The sequence below is a fragment of the Leptodactylus fuscus genome, chromosome 5 (genome assembly GCF_031893055.1).
Source record: "Leptodactylus fuscus isolate aLepFus1 chromosome 5, aLepFus1.hap2, whole genome shotgun sequence".
NCBI classification, from domain to species: domain Eukaryota; kingdom Metazoa; phylum Chordata; class Amphibia; order Anura; family Leptodactylidae; genus Leptodactylus; species Leptodactylus fuscus.
This window is the reverse complement of record NC_134269.1, coordinates 65,738,641-65,761,705: the sequence shown is the minus strand read 5'-3', so window position 1 is coordinate 65,761,705 and position 23,065 is coordinate 65,738,641. Positions and strand designations below refer to the sequence as shown.

Here is a 23,065-nt window from a genome sequence, read left to right as displayed (position 1 = left end):
ATTTGTTTACCAGAGACTGTTGGTCCATGGGAAAAAAAACTGAGATATGCTAGCTTTTACTCCATTTTTGTGGACCACAGAATTTCAGTATAGTTTATGGGTTTGTGAAAAGGAAAAAAAAAAAGTTGATCTATTTTTCATATAGAGTATATGATAAATATATCAACCTGACAGCACACAACCAAAAAATAAACAAGGTCATGTGCTGTCTAGAGATGAGCGAACACTGTTCGGATCAGCCGTTCCGAACAGCACGCTCCCATAGAAATGAATGGAAGCACCTGGCACGGCGACCGGCCACCAGCAAAGTGTACGTGTCACGTGCTTCCATTCATTTCTATGGGAGCGTGCTGTTCAGAACGGCTGATCCGAACAGTGTTCGCTCATCTCTAGTGCTGTCTGCAAAATGACGGCCTGTGATGTTTTTTACATTCATTTGGCAGATACATTTAACATGTGCAAAAATATATGCTTTCCTTTTATATAGAGCCAATGAAAAAAAAGGAATAATGAAGTACACCACACTTGTGTCCGTCACATAAGAACAGACAGAAATGGATCATTATTTTATTTTTCACATTGACTCTATGTAAACGGATGGTCTTCTGTTTGCATCTATATTTTGTATCTATTAAACAGATCTGCTAAAGGCCCCACGGGCTGGTAATGCAGCACTAAAGCGCTGCGAGAACATCCACAGCGTGAACGCATCGCATTTCTTCCCACAGCGCTTTGAACAGAAACTTCATGGAGTTTTCCTCCACAGAGTTTCTGTTATAATTATATCTACGGGGAAGCTGCCAGTGTTTCTGTAGATATAATTGACTTTATGATTGATTGATTTTTTTTTGTGAAAGTGTAGATGGGATTCGCATGAATCCCATCCACTTTGCAAGTACTGTAAAACGCCATGATTTTTCACGCTGTGTTTCCAGCCCATGGGGCCCTGGCCAAAGGGATGATGTGACCGCATCCTTATAAAGCGTGGTGAACGGGCAGTCATTACATTGGAGTAATATATACTGTGTGGTTACCAGAGGGCACAATAGTTATACTGTTTTTTTTGTGGTGGAAAAAATGAACAATCTAATTTTCTTTCTCTCTGCTCCTACCCCTGTTGTTTTGCAGGCCATTCCTCTTATCAACCGAGCACAAATCATTAATGATGCCTTTAATTTAGCTCGGTGAGTATAAATGGCTCAGAAAACAGAATCAAAACTTACCTTTAGGAATGAATGGTTGCCTGGATTAAAAATTAAAGTTTTCTACATTTAGGGTAACACATGCCACATGACTGCAGGTCCACACACAGAATTCATGGGGTCCCACAGCAAAGTTTAGAAAAGGCTACACCTCACTCTAAAGATAGTATTTTTAATGGATTTCGGCTAAGGCCCCAAGTAGAGTCTCGCAGCAAAAAAAAAAAGCATTGCGGGAAAAACCTTATTGCTGTTTTTTCCCACAGCGCTTTTCACAGAAAGTTTGCAGAGGTTTCCTCTGCGAACTTTCAGTTTCAACTATATCTGTAAGGATACCGCTGGCATTTCCATAGGTATAATTGACATACTGCAATTTACAAAACCACGACTGTTTTGGAAATTGCAGTGTGTCCACTGCATGTATTTTTCTGCAAAGTGGGGATGGGATTCACTTTGCTGTAGGGCCTCGGCCTAAGTCTAGAAAAATGGCATAAATACACTGACAAATGTGGCCAGTGAGCTTGAAATTCACTTCTTTAGGCTAATGCCTCACGGGCCAGAAATGCAGCACTAAAGAGCTGCGGGAACAACCACAGTGTGAACGCAAAGCGGTTCTTCCCACAGCGCTTTGAACAGAAAGTTCACAGAGTTTTCCTCCGCTGACTTTCTGTTACAATTAACGGTATTTCCGTAGATATAATTGACATGCTGCGATTTTCAAAACCGTGACTGTTTTGGAAATCACAGAGAGTCCGCGCTGCAATTTTTTCTGCAAAGTGGGGATGGGATTCATAGGAGATATCAGGAGCAAATGAGAAAATTTAAAGAGGTCTTCATGAGTGTGTCTCTTCTCAATGTATCACAACAATGATGCCATTAAGGTACTGTAACGGTAGTGTGGATATCCTCCTCCACTGTACCATACATGGTAATTTAGACTCTGACAAGGACTGATTAAAAGTGCCATAGAGTATAGAGAAAAGACTATAAATAGGAATGTCTACAACACATATGCTATTGTAGTCATTAGGAGCTTTAAAGTCCTCTATGTGATGAGCTCCTCTTAATGGAGAGTGTCTGAAAACACTTTCACTCTGTTTAGGAAGCAGAAGAAGTTCACTTCTGGGCCCTACATCATGCATCGGCCCCATAGCATCCGTGTGGTCTACCTATATAGAAGATACTCCATTGTTTTACTGTACAGCTTGATTTTGTACTTTACGTCACGAAAAGCTGACTCCATAACATACAATGTATGTCCCCTGGGGGAAGGAAGAGGAGGGACATGCTGTATGTATACTGGTTTGTTCCTCTTGGATGTGCAGTGGAGAAATTCAGGGAGGATAGGAGTAGAAGTCAGGCAAAGCTGGACTCACTGCGGCTGTAGTCAGTGCTAGAAACATCTGGAATTCCACAGGGGCTGGTGCAATGGCGATGTGGAGGTATGCAGTGTGGGTGGTGGTGCTGGTAGTTTCCCGATAATGGGTCTATCACCTGATGAAAGTTGGGGTGCACTAGATGTTGATACAGGATTGGGGACTCAGTTGATGAATGGTGCATAAAGTCATGGTTTCATGAAGTAAGGCAGGTGAACTATAGAACAGCAGTCTTTCATAAAAAGGAGTCACAACCTTGGACACCAATGGACTAGAGCTGAGGCTTAGAAATGGTTCTCCTTGAGGTCAGTCAGTAAATTCCACTCTCTCCCTCGTAGGGAAGAAGGAAGACTGTCTCTTCTTGTTCACTAGAATGTAAGGTTGAGGGATATACCATCTATCTAGTTCAGCGGCATTAGTTTGGTCTAGATAAAGTGTACCTTTTGGACAACTTGATTTTCTAGAAGCTAATGTGTCATAAATACATTTTGTAATATACTTTACTAACAAATTTTGTCTCCTTTCTGTGATATCCTGCTTTATTTTTACTCTTTTTTTCCTTGCTTCTGTAATTTTCTTGCTTTTGTATTTTCCTTGTTCCTGCTTTTCATTGTATACAGTGCACAGACTTGAGTGAAAAGAAGATTGAATTAAGGGTTTGGAGGGTCATCACAAACAGATATACCAGGGGCATTATAAAATGCAGAAACTTACTTCTGGTGTCATATGAAAGAGGAGATTCACATCTTTTATATGACACCACAGCTACAATTTTACTGTTGAAATCATAGTCAGTTTCATATGACACCAGAAGCAAGTTTCTGTGTTTTATAATGCTTCAGATATAACTGTTGGAAGTGACCCTCCCCTACTCTCATTCTATCTTCATTTCATTTAAGCCCATGCATATATATATATATATATATATATATATATATATATATATATATATATAATTTAGTGAGAAGCAGGGACAGCTCTCAATCGAGAAGATGCAAGAGAAAAATGCACAGAAATTTCCAAATTTGTTAAAAAAGTATATTGAAAAATGTATTATTTATACAAATGCTGCCAGAAAAATCAAAAGTTGTCTGAAAATTTTGTTACACTGTAACGTTATATCAGGAAAAAACCCATCAAACAACGTTACAACATCTTCAAGTGCACAGTAAAATACCACTAAGTGATCTCACTGGGACACTACAGAGAGATGGCTGGAAAAGCAAAATTTTACAAGAAAGCCATTCAATGTGCTCATGTACACAACGCTCCTCCAAGCAAATGGCAGTTTTCAAATTCTACAACTTCTACTTTACTTAGTTACTATATGAAATTATAAGTAAAATATAAAACTTTACAAATTTTGTCAGCTCTGTTAAAACTGATGTTCATAGGTTCCATCTTTCAGAATCTATGACAGATTCTAATTTAGTGACAGATCTGGAAGGAGCCCACTGATATCAGTTAGTCTTTATATCCAGGGTACATTAGTGTAGGGTGTTACACTATTATGGGAAATAGATACCATATAACTAAATCATGATGGCATGATACAGTACGACAAAGATTAACCTGTCTAGCCATTTGGGGACCCCAAAAAACCGAAAGCTAACCCACTTAAAAAGTGGTTACCTGTGGAATTCCGCAGACCAAATGGACTATAATGGGGTTCGCCCGAAAAAAGCAGAAAAACATGGAGAGAAAAGTCCTACTTGCTGCTTGAAGGACATTTCTCTCCACGTTTTTTAAGCAGATTTAGAAATGGAAACCCCAAACGGAAATCAAGCACTAGTGTGAACACAGTCTGATATCTTAATGGGTTAAATAACTGGTGCATGCAATACTGTATTAATGCTGTTGTTTATTGCATTTCAGAGCCCAGATAGTAAGCACTACAAGAGCGCTTGAAACCACTAAATTTCTGGCCAAGGAAGTGGAGTACATGCCCTGGCAGGCAGCTCTCAGCAGTCTCAATTACTTTATTCAGATGTTTGATCTCACAGAAGTGTATGGACCAATGAAGGTAAAAGAGCAGGACTTTACATTTCTCGTGTTATTTATTTCTGATGTTCTGATAAAGGTAACAAAATAAAGGTGATGTGGACCAGCCATCCATCTAATTTCCATGCGGGTGTCTGGACTCCCTCTGGCAAAAAAAAGGATCAGGTGTTGGTTTTCAATGTACCTGATTGTGTGTTCTCACAGAGATAAGCCACCAGAGATTTTTGACTCCCTACTCTCCATACTTATGTACATGTACATTTGTGTAGGTAAGTTGGACAGGAGGGATAGCAGTCGGCCAAACAAGCATTCTAAGTTTTATGGCCACCTTAAAGCCGAGGCTTCACGTCGTGAATAGAGATGAGCGAACAGTGTTCTATCGAACACATGTTCGATCGGATATCAGGGTGTTCGCCATGTTCAAATCGAACACCGCGTGGTAAAGTGCGCCAAAATTCGATTCCCCTCCCACCTTCCCTGGCGCCTTTTTTGCACCAATAACAGCGCAGGGGAGGTGGGACAGGAACTACGACACCGGGGGCATTGAAAAAAATTGGAAAAAGGGATAGCTGTACAGGCAGGGATAGCTAGGGATAACCTTTATTTAGGGGGGAATGTTATTAAAAATAACTTTTTGGGGCTCTATCGGGTGTGTAATTGTGATTTTTGTGAGATAAACTTTTTCCCATAGGGATGCATTGGCCAGCGCTGATTGGCCGAATTCCGTACTCTGGCCAATCAGTGCTGGCCAATGCATTCTATTAGCTTGATGAAGCAGAGTGTGCACAAGGGTTCAAGCGCACCCTCGGCTCTGATGTAGCAGAGCCGAGGCTGCACAAGGGTTCAAGCGCACCCTCGGCTCTGATGTAGGAGAGCCGAGGGTGCACTTGAACCCTTGTGCACCCTCAGCTCTGCTACATCAGAGCCGAGGGTGCGCTTGAACCCTTGTGCACACTCTGCTTCATCAAGCTAATAGAATGCATTGGCCAGCGCTGATTGGCCAATGTATTCTATTAGCCTGATGAAGTAGAGCTGAATGTGTGTGCTAAGCACACACATTCAGCTCTACTTCATCGGGCTAATAGAATGCATTGGCCAGCGCTGATTGGCCAGAGTACGGAACTCGACCAATCAGCGCTGGCTCTGCTGGAGGAGGCGGAGTCTAAGATCGCTCCACACCAGTCTCCATTCAGGTCCGACCTTAGACTCCGCCTCCTCCGGCAGAGCCAGCGCTGATTGGCCGAAGGCTGGCCAATGCATTCCTATGCGAATGCAGAGACTTAGCAGTGCTGAGTCAGTTTTGCTCAACTACACATCTGATGCACACTCGGCACTGCTACATCAGATGTAGCAATCTGATGTAGCAGAGCCGAGGGTGCACTAGAACCCCTGTGCAAACTCAGTTCACGCTAATAGAATGCATTGGCCAGCGCTGATTGGCCAATGCATTCTATTAGCCCGATGAAGTAGAGCTGAATGTGTGTGCTAAGCACACACATTCAGCACTGCTTCATCACGCCAATACAATGCATTAGCCAGTGCTGATTGACCAGAGTACGGAATTCGGCCAATCAGCGCTGGCTCTGCTGGAGGAGGCGGAGTCTAAGATCGCTCCACACCAGTCTCCATTCAGGTCCGACCTTAGACTCCGCCTCCTCCAGCAGAGCCAGCGCTGATTGGCCGAATTCCGTACTCTGGCCAATCAGCACTGGCTAATGCATTGTATTGGCGTGATGAAGCAGTGCTGAATGTGTGTGCTTAGCACACACATTCAGCTCTACTTCATCGGGCTAATAGAATGCATTGGCCAGCGCTGATTGGCCGAATTCCGTACTCTGGCCAATCAGCACTGGCTAATGCATTGTATTGGCGTGATGAAGCAGTGCTGAATGTGTGTGCTTAGCACACACATTCAGCTCTACTTCATCGGGCTAATAGAATGCATTGGCCAGCGCTGATTGGCCAGAGTACGGAATTCGGCCAATCAGCGCTGGCTCTGCTGGAGGAGGCGGAGTCTAAGGTCGGACCTGAATGGAGACTGGTGTGGAGCGATCTTAGACTCCGCCTCCTCCAGCAGAGCCAGCGCTGATTGGTCGAGTTCCGTACTCTGGCCAATCAGCACGGGCCAATGCATTTCTATGGGGAAAAGTTAGCTTGCGAAAATCGCAAACTGACAGGGATTTCCATGAAATAAAGTGACTTTTATGCCCCCAGACATGCTTCCCCTGCTGTCCCAGTGTCATTCCAGGGTGTTGGTATCATTTCCTGGGGTGTCATAGTGGACTTGGTGACCCTCCAGACACGAATTTGGGTTTCCCCCTTAACGAGTTTATGTTCCCCATAGACTATAATGGGGTTCGAAACCCATTCGAACACTCGAACAGTGAGCGGCTGTTCGAATCGAATTTCGAACCTCGAACATTTTAGTGTTCGCTCATCTCTAGTCGTGAAATGCAACTAAAAAATGCTGCTTACAAAACAATAAGGGCTAGTTCATGCTGAGTTTTTTGCAGCCAGATTTTGACCCGGAATCCGCCTCAAAATCCGCCTGCAAAAAGGCTCTCATTCATTTGAATGGGAGCTGCTCGCTTATTTTTTCCTGCTAGCGGGAAAAGAAGCAAAATACGATTTCTTCCTACAGATTCCGCAGCTGAGACAGCAGTAGCGTCCTTGGCGTGAGACTCACTCCCGATTAGGCTCATTCATTCGGGCCTAATCAGGAGTAGGATGTCACAACGGGATAGCCGCATGAAGAGTTCATGCGTGGAAAAGGTTTCTGCCGTGTGAACATACCCTAAAAATGCATTTCATTTGATTTTTACTGTGTTTTTCTCTGTCTCATCTCTCCCTATTAAACAAATTAAGCTTGCAATGCCGCAGCTAAAATAAGCATATCATGTTTTTCAAAACTGCTTTTTTGAAAACAAATCTTTTCGATGTTTTTTTTTTTCCTGCCATGTGTAGATGATATCTCCTTGATTTGGCTGTTACTATAAGGGTCCGTTCACACAGAGTAAACGCACGCTCATTTTGGCAAAATACACATGTAAAGAATACACGTGTAAAAATAAGACTCCCATTGACTTCAATGACAATTTTACACGTGTAAAAAAACGCACAAAAAACGCACAAAAAAGCACCTTTTTTGCACATTTTTTGGCATGTTTTTTACACGTGTAAAAAAATGTCATTGAGGTCAACGGGAATCTTATTTTTACACGTGTATTCTTTTGGGAGCCTGCACACGGAATTTACGCTCGCTCATTCTGAACGTAAAACTCGTTCAGGGCTCGTTCACATCTGCGTTGCCCTTTCCGTTATGCAGGTTTCCATTTCCTGCATAAAACAGAGCAGGAGACGGAAACCTGCAGGAGTCTCTCTCACCCATTCATTTGAATGGGTGAGAAAGCTGTCCGGTCGTGAGCGGCGGTGAGCGTTTTGCGCTCTCTGCCGCTAAACCGGGTTTTTTTAATCCGGACACAGAGTCGGACATGCAGTACTCTGTGTCCGGATTTAAAAAAACGGTTTCGCGGCGGAGAACATAAAACGCTCACCGCCGCTCACGGCCGGACCCGGTCTGTGCTTTCCGTCTTCTTGCATTTAGAAGACGGAAAGCACAGAATGGAGTGCTGAATCTAGCGTCAGAGTGAGCAGCATAAAAAACAGATCCCATGGGGGCCACACGATGGCCCACTGCTTAGCACTGCAGCCTTGCGGCACTGGAGTCCTGGTGTTCAAATCCTGCCAAGGGCAAAAAACCATCTGCACCATCTGAGTTTGTATGTTTTCCCCGTGTTTGCATGGATTTCCATCCCATATTAAAAAAAAGACATACTGAAAGGAAAAAATGTACATTTCCATAGACAAACAATATAAAGTAATGATCATGTAATGCTGTATACACAGTGTGATCCAGGCTGTCACTAAGTACAGGGGGTTTCTCCTACAGGCTTACATGAAGCAGCAGGCTACACCACTGTTTGAATATTTTAAGAGGATAACAAATGACTGGACTAAAATACCTGACACCCTAACAGAACAGTAAGTACTGCAGATATGAAGCCATGGTTTTGTAAGGGGTTTTACCATCATAGAAAGTGATGACATATCAGTAAGAAAAGGCATTGCTGTTGATTCATGGGCTATAAACATTGGTATCTCCAAAGATCCCGAAAAAAAATCTACATGTCATAAATGTAAATCCCAAAAGCAAGAAATGTTATTTAATGTATTAATTTATATAGAGCCGGCATATCACTGCACTGTGCAGAGATTGCCATCTGCAGTTATATTTCAAGGAGGGTTGACCCTCATGAATGGTAGGTTTGGAAGTTAAGGCGGAGTTCGTTCAGATGGAGTATTTTGGATCGGAATTTGACGCGGAGGCCGCCTCAGGTTCCTGTCCAAAATATGGGGCAGCCACGACTGGATGCCGGTGCAGTGCATCAGAATCCAGTTGCGGCACTGCGATCCGGATTAGGCCCAAATGAATGGGCCTAGTCAGGAGTGTCTTCAGGCAGATTCACGAGGCACAATCCATCTGAACAATGAGCATATCCATTCTTTTTTTTTTTTTTCCGGGAGATGGAACAAACGGCTCCCAGAAAAAAGAACTGACCGGCTCCCATTGATTTCAATGGGAGCCATCTTTTTGGTTAGGATTTTGAGGCAGACACGGTCTCAAAATCCTGACCAAAATACACTGTGTGAACTCAACCTTAGTGTAAAGACTAATTCCTTATTGGCAAGTAAACCAAATTTTTGGAGTAACATTTGGAAAAATATTGTAGGATCAATCGCTAATGTATCCTACTAATATGTTTGTGGGTTTGTGTGTTTGGATGTTTGTTTCTCAATCATGCAAAAACTGCTCAACGGATTCTCTTGAAATTTTCCACAAACATAGTTCATAGGCAGGATTGAAAGATAGGCTACTTTTCGTCACAATCACAGACATATGTTCTTGCCAGGAGCCGCAGAAAAACAGAACTCATAGCAGCAGATCTGCAATCCCACACACTTCTTAACATAGCAAGCCACAAACTCCCTATTGCCGCCTCCGGGCTAGCCCCTAACCCCAGGCAATAACATTTACATATACTTTCACACTTCACCGCTCACGTTAAGGTTACTCCAGCGGCCTACCTCTTCCACGCTCCGGACCTGGCATCTTTACCGAACACCAGCACAATCGGGATCCGCGACACCACTCGGCCAGCCACAGCAACTACACTGTATTTGCAGGAGCATGCACACATTGACGACATACACAACATCTTCCGGGACTCCACCACTCTGTGACTGTAGCCTAGGCCGCAGCGCCAGAAGTCCTCGGCAGCCCGTGACAGTCCCCGATGCCGCACTCAACTTACTGGTCTTGCACCTTCCCGACCCTTCAGCTTAGCTCTGCTGAGTACGCCGTGTCATTCGGCAGCGGGACAGTGCATGTGACGGCAGGAGAGTTAGGGGATTTTGCGGAGGGGGCCCTGATAAAGAGGGGGGGGGGTGCAAGGGGTGCCTGACAGGTGGGGGCCGTAGGAGGGGGGGGTCTGCAGGAAAAGGGGGTGGGGAGTGTGACCCAGGGTGCCGCGGGAGGGAGAGGGGGTCAGGGGCGCGGGGGACGAGGGTGGCTGCGGGAAGCCAGGAGCAGCCGATAGGTAAAGAGCCCACGGGGACAGGCGAGGAGCAAATGGGACAGGGACGTGCAGGAGTGGACATGGCGGCACACGGCGGATCATAACCAATGGCGAATGCCTAAACATTAGCGGCTCAGCGCCAACTCATACCCACAGACGAAGTTGAGGGCAGATGGTAGTTACTAATAAATCTATTATAGATAATTGTCTCCCATAACATACTGATTTCCTAGTTAAAGTATTGTGACTATTTCAATATTAATGAAGACCTATCACATTGATATGAAACTGCAATTTACTGCATACCATTGCCACATTGCCAGCACTGGAGGTTTTTCTTGTAATCTCTCCCATAGTCCGTGCTGTTATTTTCCTAGTCAACTGTCATGTGAGTGGTCTTCACTGCTCACTATTACATTCTTATTGCACCAGAAAGTATACTGAATATAGTTGAGGACTTTAAAAAAAAAAAAAAAAAAAAAAACATCAGTGGTGTCAGCGAGATGAGCAATAATCTACCTGGCAACTCCTTTTAATAATTGGTTTGCACTCATAGCTACAATTTGTAGACATTGTTTAGTATGAAATATATTTTTGATGTCTTTCTACTTATTCTTTTCTTTGTCTACAGATACAATGAAATAAATGCACTGAGTATGGCTTGTAGATATGAAATCCCAGAATGTGGACAACTGGTCACCAGACTCTTTAATGAATGGAAAAATTCAGGTGTCAATAAGTATGTATGTCCGAAAAGCCTCGGCCCAACACTGCATCAACATTGACTTATTTAGCAGAACAAATTTCCTTTTCATTAATCTTTTTTAATACATAGGTGTGACATATAGAAGCTATATAAAAGCAAGTGGCAGAGGTCATTGTTGATGGCACACACTTGTACAAGGTGGCACGGTACTTCATTGCATTTTAGATGCTCAGATCTTACTCCATCAATAACAAGAGTAAAGAAATAACATGGCCCGCACACTGATCTGTGGAAATCATGGTCATCTACATGGGCCCATAGAAATGAATGGGTCACACGGGTATCGCCCACACTCGCCTGCAAGTGGCTTTAGTCTGCCGATTCTGACTTACTGACGGGACAGGAGGAACATGTCTCCCTATTGCCTCTAGCTAGATCAGGATAATCTCTGCTGGCGGCTGCAGAGATTATTTGCTAAAAAAAAGGACCTTATTATCTACGACTGGACTAACATCTATAAGAAATTATTGATTCACAACACTTTTTACTGAATTTGCTTTTGCTATTTATGACATTTTATTTAATTGCCGCATCATTTGGGTATTTTTTTTTTATACTTTTCACCTTAGGCTTATCTATAGAACTTAAAAAGAGTATGTCATTACCAAAAACATTAAACTAGCCCCAGTACCTTAGGGTGCGTTCACACGATGTAAAATTGAGCGTGATCTGGCACGTATACGGCGTGTCAGAGTTTGAGCGCTCAAAAAGATCCCATTGAGTTCAATGGGAGTTACGAGCGTGTACGCCGCGTTATTTTGCGGCCACAAAATCACGGGCGCAAAATAACGCGGCGTATACGCTCGTAACTCCCATTGAACTCAATGGGATCTTTTTGAGCGCTCAAACTCTGACACACCGTATACGTGCCAGATCACGCTCAATTTTACATCGTGTGAACGCACCCTTATAGTGCTCAGAGCCGTGACCACAGTACTATCATTTCTTTGCAGAATGGCTGCTTGATTTTGACAAAAACAGCAAATGAGTGTACAAGATGGGGCGGCTGAGTATCGCATCAAGATCTTCCTCTCGCACAGTACTCCATCCTGCAAAACTGATATAAACAGAGCTTTCCTCACCTACTCCTGAACAAGAGGAAGATCTTGCCACGATGCCCAGCTGCCCCAGAACACTCTTGCAATGAAAACTTAGCTTATTTGCATGGGAGTAAAAAGAAGTTTTCCATCAAAAAGTCATATGTGAGAAATTTATTAAGATTGACATCTCCTACACCAGCCTTAATCAACTTCCCTGCTGGGGCAAGATGTACTAGAATTTTTAAGGGGTTCCTAATTTAAACCCAGAAATGAAATCTATGGAAGCTATAAGTAATCTATGGGGTTATAGCAATTCTGTTAAGTTGTGGCATTCCTAGCCCAAATTGATTCCTTCCCCAGTGTGAACACTGTCTTAAAAAGTGGTGAGTGGAACATCCACTTGACATAAAGGCTTATCTATGGTGCAAATCAGCACTGTGCACCAAAGCAGTACAACGTCTATGGCAATTTTCCTGTGCATGTCCCTTGGCGAATATAGTTACAGGAGGTGTTAGGATGTTAGGTGGCAGTTGAGGTATACTTCTAACTACTAATACTGACTGCTTGTTTACCTCCTTCACAATGCAGATCATCTTATAAGTCCTGTCTTTAGTAAGGGTATGTTCACACTACTATTATAATCAATTGTTGTCATCTGTCATAGGATGACGGCAACGGACAGTAACAGTTATAGAGTAACAGATTCAGATGGATTCCCCTCAGTCTGCATCCGTTCCTATTGTCTATAATATAAAAATCATGATGGACTCGTTCTTTTGTCATGTTTAAAAATATGATGAAGGAAAAGCTTCTGTCATGTTTTTTTTTCATTAAAAGTTTTTTTGAAATTTTTGCTAATTTTTACATAACAAGTAAAGGGGGAGCAGGTGGGGGGATAAGGAGGGGGAAGTAAAACTGTAAAGGCTCATAAACATATCTATGAAAGGCACATCATAGGGAGAGGTGATGAGGACAAAAAGGGGACGGGATATGGGAAATGGGCATAGGACAACTGAAGGCTCTGGTGCAGCAGAGCAAGCATACAAACATCATAATTATACAGAACTTTAGAAAACCAGTCGTCAAATGAGATGCAGGACACAGAGGACAAACACCACGTGCAGGGGGGGCGGTCACAGGGGGACACAGAAGGAAAGACGGTCCGGAAATCAGGAGTAATAAATATGATTCGAAAGGAGCCACGTCTGCCGATGTTTACTGTCGTCCTGGTGAAGCTCAGCTACCAAGTTTTCCATTGAGCATAGGGTGAGAGTCTCGTTCAACCAAGAAATAAGCGAGAGAGTGTGTGTGTGTGTGTGGGGGGGAGGGGGTTGGGGACCTCCATAGCCTGGGCTGTCATGTTTTTTACATGGGAATTTATTAAAAACAAACCCCAAACAAAGAGTCCTTGATTTGCATCAGTCGTTTGATGTCCGTTTCTCTCTTCTTGTAATGGATGAGAGTGTTGGACGTTAAATAACGGTAGTGTGAACCTAGCCTAAGATAAACGGAATCGCTTGATAAAAATGTTAATGCTCAGTTATATTATTTTCTCTGTCTGTGTGCACAGTATTCATCCAAATCTGAGGTATACCGTCTATTGCAATGCCATACAGCAAGGAGGAGTAGAAGAATGGAACTTTGCATGGGAACAGTTCAGGAACACCACTAATGCACAAGAGGCTGACAAACTGCGGGCAGCTCTGACATGTAGTAAGGAACCCTGGATCCTGAATAGGTAAATGAGTTGGAAAGACTTTCACATTGAAATATCTACTATATCAATCTGGAGATTATTACACATGCCCATACACATCTATGAAGAGGGACGGGTGAGCAGGAGACGAGGGAGACCAAAGGATCGTTCACACTAGTTTTTTGCTTTCAGTTTACCGTATGCACTGATGGTTACAGTCAATGGATCCACAGACTCTCACTAAAAAAATCTCAGTTTGAATAGTATTTTGCAGGGTTTCAGTTTTTTCTCACCAAATGGAGTACCAGAGTCTATTTTATGCAGTTTCATCCAGTTAAAACAACTTACACCATGCAAAATCGATGTGATAAATCATCCAGCAATGAAACAGAGGTTTTCAAATAAAAGCTCTTCTTTATTTTACGTCCACAGGATAAAATATATCAACACGCAGTCACAGGAAAAAAGCTTGCGTCAGACAATGCGTTTCGGATCTCTATCCTTCCTCAAAGTCTGATCATTACTGAGGAAAACCTCTCCACTTGTAGTTGCACCAATTAACCCCACACCTGTAGTTTATATGTATTAAATTAACAAGACTAGCTTGGGTGTGGGGTACAAGTGCTGAGGCATTCCCAGTATAAACATATACATTTACAAAAAACACACAATAAAAACTTTTATAAAAACAATATTCACTGATCTGAAAAAATGGATAAGTATTAGAGATGAGCGAACACTAAAATGTTCGAGGTTCGAAATTCGATTCGAACAGCCGCTCACTGTTCGAGTGTTCGAATGGGTTTCGAACCCCATTATAGTCTATGGGGAACATAAACTCGTTAAGGGGGAAACCCAAATTCGTGTCTGGAGGGTCACCAAGTCCACTATGACACCCCAGGAAATGATACCAACACCCTGGAATGACACTGGGACAGCAGCGGAAGCATGTCTGGGGGCATAAAAGTCACTTTATTTCATGGAAATCCCTGTCAGTTTGCGATTTTCGCAAGCTAACTTTTCCCCATAGAAATGCATTGGCCAGTGCTGATTGGCCAGAGTACGGAACTCGACCAATCAGCGCTGGCTCTGCTGGAGGAGGCGGAGTCTAAGATAGCTCCACACCAGTCTCCATTCAGGTCCGACCTTAGACTCCGCCTCCTCCGGCAGAGCCAGCGCTGATTGGCCGAAGGCTGGCCAATGCATTCCTATGCGAATGCAGACTTAGCAGTGCTGAGTCAGTTTTGCTCAACTACACATCTGATGCACACTCGGCACTGCTACATCAGATGTAGCAATCTGATGTAGCAGAGCCGAGGGTGCACTAGAACCCCTGTGCAAACTCAGTTCACGCTAATAGAATGCATTGGCCAGCGCTGATTGGCCAATGCATTCTATTAGCCCGATGAAGTAGAGCTGAATGTGTGTGCTAAGCACACACATTCAGCACTGCTTCATCAAGCCAATACAATGCATTAGCCAGTGCTGATTGGCCAGAGTACGGAATTCGGCCAATCAGCGCTGGCTCTGCCGGAGGAGGCGGAGTCTAAGGTCGGACCTGAATGGAGACTGGTGTGGAGCGATCTTAGACTCCGCCTCCTCCAGCAGAGCCAGCGCTGATTGGTCGAGTTCCGTACTCTGGCCAATCAGCGCTGGCCAATGCATTCTATTAGCCCGATGAAGTAGAGCTGAATGTGTGTGCTTAGCACACACATTCAGCTCTACTTCATCAGGCTAATAGAATACATTGGCCAATCAGCGCTGGCCAATGCATTCTATTAGCTTGATGAAGCAGAGTGTGCACAAGGGTTCAAGCGCACCCTCGGCTCTGATGTAGCAGAGCTGAGGGTGCACAAGGGTTCAAGTGCACCCTCGGCTCTCCTACATCAGAGCCGAGGGTGCGCTTGAACCCTTGTGCACACTCTGCTTCATCAAGCTAATAGAATGCATTGGCCAGCACTGATTGGCCAGAGTACGGAATTCGGCCAATCAGCGCTGGCCAATGCATCCCTATGGGAAAAAGTTTATCTCACAAAAATCACAATTACACACCCGATAGAGCCCCAAAAAGTTATTTTTAATAACATTCCCCCCTAAATAAAGGTTATCCCTAGCTATCCCTGCCTGTACAGCTATCCCTGTCTCATAGTCACAAAGTTCACATTCTCATATGACCCGGATTTGAAATCCACTATTCGTCTAAAATGGAGGTCACCTGATTTCGGCAGCCAATGACTTTTTCCAATTTTTTTCAATGCCCCCAGTGTCGTAGTTCCTGTCCCACCTCCCCTGCGCTGTTATTGGTGCAAAAAAGGCGCCAGGGAAGGTGGGAGGGGAATCGAATTTTGGCGCACTTTACCACGTGGTGTTCGATTCGATTCGAACATGGCGAACACCCTGATATCCGATCGAACATGTGTTCGATAGAACACTGTTCGCTCATCTCTAATAAGTATGAGATACATATTCCTAATATTCAGTTACTCATAACATATTTACTTAGTGCCGATAATTGTATTCCAAAAGAATAAATCGCAGCATAACAATAAGACAATGTGTATGCCTACCTATGGTATATTGATACAATGTCTATATGGATGCGATTTATTCTTTTGGAATTCTTTTTGACCTAAAACACTGATCCATTTTTAATGGAGATAACTAGGATGTCAATTTGTTTTACATCCGGTAAAAATTGATCTATTGTAAAAAGGCCAATGGGTTAATTTTTAATGAATGTAAAACGGACTGAGTGTGTTCATTTTTTTTAACTGATTTTTTTCTGTCTATAGAAAAAACAGACATGTGAATACACTCATTCACTCTCATTGTCTTTAAAATGGTGTGGGGTAGGTAGCTTGGTAGTTGTAAAGGAGAGGACCCAAACAGTCAAAGACAGGTACACGGACACAAGCAGGTTTATTTAGAAAAAAAATCTGCAAAATAAATAAACCTTTGCTTCAGGCAGCAAATACAAAATAAAATACAGCCTTAACTTCAGGCAAAAATAAAACAAAATGCTGCTCGTCTGAGCAACTAACTAAACTGAAATGATAACCTAACTATACATGTGGCTTACTACCAGTCACATGAACAAAAACAAGCACAATATTGTGTCACCAGACTCAGGGTTACAGGACAGACCCAGAAACCTCCTTTCACTTCATGGGTCTGGTTGGAGTGCAGAATTTTCAGCCTTTTTTCTGGCCCAGTAATGAGCCAAGGACCCACACCAGGACAACACAAGATCCATTACTGGACCACACATAAGTTAAAAACCTGGGGGATATATAGTGTGATTCCAGTACCCTGCCATCTTCTCTCTATGGTCATGTGTATAAGGCCTTACTAACTACCTATTCAGATTCACAATTATTGATGGACTGTCTATGTTCGTGAGAAAGACACACACTGGTGCGCAAATCGGTCTAAAGTGGCATAATGCAAATAACAAAGACATAAAGTATATGCTGTAAGTTCTCTCTGTTAACAAGATCAGATTTCTAATTATAAGTTACTTTTCCTTCATTTGACAGACTATTAGAGTTTTCCTTGGATCCCAAGATGATCCGTAGGCAGGATACGGTTTCCACAATTAACAATGTCGCTAGTAATATCATAGGCCAAAGTCTTGCCTGGAACTTTGTCAGAGCCAATTGGCCGAAACTCCGTCAACAGTAAGCCCCGCTTTTACTGAAGGGAAATATCAGGGAAATCTGACTTAATATATACAACGTTCACACATTGCTATTTTCTTTGGTAGATTTGGAGATTCTTCCTTTTCCTTTGGTGGTCTCATAACTGGAATCTCCGTACGATTCTCCACAGAATTTGATTTGAAACAAGTAAGTAAAATTATTTTTAAGCAGATCTGGAAAGAAGTAAGTATATTCTCTATGTAATATATATATATATATATATATATATATATATATATATATATATATATATATATATATATATATAATATATCTGTTCTCTCCATGTTTCATTGTACATAATGTCCAAACAACCATCAAGAGGTTTTAAACCTATATTAAATTTCTGTGCTGTAATAGTATGTTGCAGAGAGCTATCTCACCACCACAGTATTACAGCACTTTTATGGTACAGACAGAGAACATATATATATACACACTATCACTGCCAGGGGCTGTATTATACTTCTTACACCTGCTGGGAGTGGAGGTAATTCCGATAAATCCAATTCATTGCTATGGTTTATAATGATATCTAAGAGGTTTACAGATTGTCTGGACGTCCTACCCATTTGAGATGTGCCAATGAGCTGCCATGGCAACTCAAGGCCCAAAACCCATAAACAATTAAAGAAATTCTTTTTTTTTTTTTTTCAAATTGCCCACAAAAAACAGGAATTAAAGTTAGACAGTCCATTTTATGAACCCCAAAACTGCACCATCTAAAAATAAAATTTGTCCCACAAAAACCTGACTTTTCTGTCCAGTGATGTCTGGACACCTAATGAACCCCATTAACTAGATTTGATTTGCCACTTTCAGGAAAGTGAGTGTAACTTTGTTTTATCTTGGTCTCTTATCAGCTTAAGCAGTTTAAAGAGGACAATAAGGAAGTTGGTTTCGGCACAGGAGCTCGTTCTTTAGAGCAAGCCATTGAAAGGACAGAAGCAAATGCAAGATGGGTAAATAAGAACAAAGCTATCGTAAATCAATGGTTTGAAGGTGCACTAAATCGTTAATGGACATCTGAAAATCTTACTTACTTGTGAAGAACAAGTTTACAAACCACATGTGCCTCCTTTCCGAACAATCTGCAGTTCTTAGGTCTTCACAGTGGAAAACAGAAAGTGATCCCGCAGAGATTATACTGTATACATATACTGCCATGATTCTCTTTGCTACATTACGCTTCATCAGGTGTCTATAAAAAAAATTTCTGTAGTGACCATGAAACCTATGTTTTTGGAAAATGTGTTCCTATTTACATATGTATGTGCTTATTACCCAAAGAATTCTCTATATAGGCAACAAAGAACTTCCATCTGCTGCTCAGGGTTTAAAGAGGACCTTTCACCACTTTTGGGCACATGCAGTGTTATATACTGCTGGAAAGCTGACAGTGCGCTGATTTCAGCGCACTGTCGGCTTTCCCGATCCGTGCCCGGTGTAAAGCGCTATCGGTCCCGGGACCGTAGCGCTTTAGCGTCAGAAGGGCGTTTCTGACCATTAGCCAGAGACGTCCTTCTGCCTCGCGGCGCCAATCGCGCTGTACTGTGGAGCCGGGAGGAACGCCCCCTCCCTCTGCTCACAGAGCTCGTCCATAGACGAGTATTATCAGGAGGGGAGGGGGCGTTCCTCCCCGCACCACTGTACAGCGCGATTGGCGCCGCGAGGCAGAAGGACGTCTCTGGCTAATGGTCAGAAACGCCCTTCTGACACTAAAGTGCTACGGTCCCGGGACCGATAGCGCTTTACACCGGGCACGGATCGGGAAAGCCGACAGTGCGCTGAAATCAGCGCACTGTCAGCTTTCCATCAGTATATAACACTGCCTGTGCCCAAAAGTGGTGAAAGGTCCTCTTTAAGCGTGCTTATCATACACTGCCTGCTGTACTAGATTTCTGATCAAGTTTATTACTCTGACTCCAAAGAACCTTATAGTTTATATAAACAAAGTGAGGAAAATTATAGGGAAGAGCCTCAAGAGATGTATATGTTCCTATAAGCAAAGCCAATCTATATTTATACAATCTTGGTGTAAATAAGAGTTAGGTTTTCATAAACCGTAAATTAATACAAAGCACTGTGAAAAAAAATTCTGTTTTTCATTCCAGAAAATTATAATAAAACTGATTTATTAAATTTGTGTCTGAAAACGTGCTCTTTACATTAATGTAGTTAAAAAAGTTGCCTTATAGTTTGTGTAGACCAAGTGAAGACAACTATAGGGAAGAGCCTCAAGAGATGTATATGTTCCTATAAGTGAAGCCAAGGTATCTTTATTTATAATATCTCAGTGTAAATAAGAGCTAGATTTTTCATAAACCGTAAATTAATATAAAGCACTGTGAAAAAATTTTTTGTTTTTCATTCCAGAAAATTTTAATAAAACAGATTTGTTAAATTTTTGTCTGAGAATTTGCTCTTTACATTTCTGTAGTTAAAGGGGTTGGCCACTTTCAGACCAATATTGACAAACAAATGTACAATAGGAAGATATACAATTTTCCAATATACTTTCTGTATCAATTCCTCATGGTTTTCTAGATTTCGGCTTGCTGTCATTCATTCTGTTACTTCTAGAGGATAACAATAAGAGAAACAAAAGTATACCAAGCAACCCACTCAAACCGCCTTTGGTTGGTTGGTCGAGAGCGATAATCAGTCCGTGGTATTCAGATATGCCAATTGGGGGAATCAGCAGCAGTAAGACTTCCAACACCCCTATAGGATGGAATAATGCAGAGAAAGACCAAAGGATGAAAGGAATACTGCGCTACTCCGTATCTTCAATAAAACACGTACTTTATTAAACGATTTCAAAACACACCAAACCTTTAATAAAGTACGTGTTTTATTGAAGATACGGATAGTGCAGTATTCCTTTCATCCTTTGGTCCTTCTCTTCTAGAGGATAAAACTCTGACCATGGTCATGTGATTTACAGTCCATGGTCATGTGACACAGGTGCACAGCTCGTTACTAGACAGATGTCTGATTACTGTGCTGTGACTATAACGAGCGGCACCTGTGTACTCATCACATGACCATGGACCATAAATCACATAACCATGGTCAGAGTTTTATCCACTAGAAGTAACAGACTGAATGACAGCAAGCAGAAATCTAGAAAACCATGAGGAATTTATACAGAAAGTATATTGGAAAATTGTATATCTTTTTATTGTACATTAGTCTGTCAATATTGGTCTGAAAGTGGCCAACCCCTTTAAAGAAAACTCCCATGAATACTACTTATCTACATCAGGGGTGCCCAATACGTCGATCGAGATCTACCGGTTGATTGTGATGGACGTATGGATCTATCACGGGATGTAGCCAGGGATCCCCGCTGTCTGCTTCTTCACAGCGTAGGCTGAGAGTTATCTCTGGACACTGGCAGGCTGGGGCTACGGCAGCCCCGGCTGCCAGTGTCCGTAGATAACTCTCAGCCTGCGCTCACTAAAACCCCCCAAAAACCTGCAGTATAAATTGACATGCTTCAGGCCACACTGACCCAACTAACACACTTACCATTCATACAGACGTGTGCAAAGGGTCTTAGAAAAGGCAAACTTGAACTACAATCATGGCCAAAAGTATTGAGACTTATACTCATTAAAGTTTGCCGCTTCAGTGGTTTTAGATATTTTAACATTTCTATGGTTACTGAAGTACAACTATAAAATGAACTTTTACTGACAAATATATCAAGTTTATATAAGACTCAATATTTGTAGTGTTGACCCTTATTTTTTAAGACTTCTGCCATTGACCCTGGCATGCTGGATATCAACCTCTGGACCAAATCCTGACTGATCGCAACCCGTTTCTAATCAGAGCTTGGAGTTAATCACAATTTCTGCATTTTTGTTCATCCAACCGCTTTTTGAGGATTGACTCCAGGTATTTCAAGTTTGAAGCACCATGGAAATAATAATGTTCTGAAAATAAGTAATAATAAGTAATAATACCATGGTCCTTTATATATTGGACTTTGTTTATACATTATGTACCCACATCCTGGCAATTCTGTCTGTTTCTGACCATTCACCGTCTTATTTTTTTTTTCTCTTTCTCTGTGCTACGAATGCCATGAAACTTCTATGAAATATCTGTGGAATAAAAATGGTCATGCTTCCTGGCAAGTGACTGATAAAGTTATCCACAGTACAAGAATCTACAAAAGCCAGAGAAGATATGTAAAGGGTGTGAAAACTGTGAGGGTGATGTCCTTTTTGCCCACATATGGGTATCGCCCATACATTAACCAATGGCTCCTTTCCAGCTGTGTAGTTTGAAAAGAAAAGCGTTAAAACAGAATTTTACTAATGTTAACAACAGCAGCACTCCCTGTTTACAGGGTTTGAAGTTGAGTCTATAGCCTGGGTTACTCATTTTCACAGTGAGACGGTTATAGAAGGTTGGAGACAGACGAGGGTATCAACAGTCGCCGTCCTTTTTGCCAGACCGCTCCCAGAAAGGAAGATTCATTTGAGTAGCAAGGGAGTACATTGTCAAGAACCCCAAGGAAGATCACAGCATGCCAAATCACCCTTAATATGCTCAAAAAACCCCAAAGCTTTGTCATTCCAACACTCAGAAGCTAAATTATGGAATTTGATGGCATGCTGTACAGTAAAAGCTCCATGACTCAAGCACAAGAAGGCAGAGGTTATGGAGGAACTTTGGCCAGGTTCCTCAATAACTTTCCAAAATGTGGTTAAGGATGATATAAATAGGTTACTTCATCAGCAGAAATAATGCCCAGGTAAGGTGTAGAATTCCTCATGATCCTATAAGCCTCTTTAGAAGGTGTGTATTTATTTTAACATATATTCTAGGGAAGGTGGGATGATTTGAACTTGAGAAGCTTCCGAGTTGCCATAGCAAAGGAATGCCTCCTGGTATCTCGCCGTTAGGAGTACGTCTTCAGTTTTAACCAGTTGCAATGTCTTCCTAAGGCATGTTAACACAGAGTTTTTTGCTGGTGGATTTTGACGCAGAATTCATTTCAGTGGGAGACCCTAGCTTTTTTCCTGCTAGCAATTTTTTTCAGGTAGTGGGAAAAAGAAGCGACATACCCTATCTTCCCGCAGATTCCATGGCTGAGTTAGCCACAGCATCCGCGGCTCGAGACACACTCCTGATTAGGCCCAGTGGCGTAACTACCGCCATAGCAGCAGAGGCAGCAGTCATAGGGCCCAGGACATTAGGGGCCCGGTGACAGCTACCCCGCTCTTATCACAGACAAACTGTTGTAACTGCGATAAGATTGGGGGAAAGCTTGTGGGACCTGTGGCTGAAGGACCTTGTGTGACGTCAGATGTCACATGACTAGGTGGGCGTGTCTTTATAGCCCGTGCAGTCCTGGAAGAGATGAAGAGAAGGAGAGATGTGCTGCTAGGTACTGAGGGGGAGGGGTAATGTGAGATGCAGAATGGAGAATGTGTGTGTGTCTGTGTGTGTATGTATGTGTGGTCTGGAGGAGGGGAGAGGACAGTGTCCTGATACAGTCCTATGAAAAAGTTTGGGCACCCCTATTAATCTTAATCATTTTTAGTTCTAAATATTTTGGTGTTTGCAACAGCCATTTCAGTTCGATATATCTAATAACTGATGGACACAGTAATATTTCAGGATTGAAATGAGG

At 42.5% G+C, this 23,065-nt stretch overlaps 1 protein-coding gene across 1 annotated transcript in view; it reads left to right on the top strand.

The window, feature by feature from the left end:
- LOC142202929 (aminopeptidase N-like) overlaps window positions 1–18,779 on the top strand; it is an 86,261-nt gene extending 67,482 nt beyond the window's left edge. The window contains exons 14-21 of the mRNA XM_075273317.1: window positions 1,129–1,184; window positions 4,451–4,598; window positions 8,526–8,617; window positions 10,844–10,951; window positions 13,589–13,756; window positions 17,251–17,391; window positions 17,478–17,559; window positions 18,276–18,779. Of these exons, the coding sequence (XP_075129418.1) occupies window positions 1,129–1,184; window positions 4,451–4,598; window positions 8,526–8,617; window positions 10,844–10,951; window positions 13,589–13,756; window positions 17,251–17,391; window positions 17,478–17,559; window positions 18,276–18,431 (951 nt within the window). The 3' untranslated portion in view covers window positions 18,432–18,779. The remainder of the gene's footprint in view (window positions 1–1,128; window positions 1,185–4,450; window positions 4,599–8,525; window positions 8,618–10,843; window positions 10,952–13,588; window positions 13,757–17,250; window positions 17,392–17,477; window positions 17,560–18,275) is intronic.
- Window positions 18,780–23,065: the final 4,286 nt, after the last annotated feature.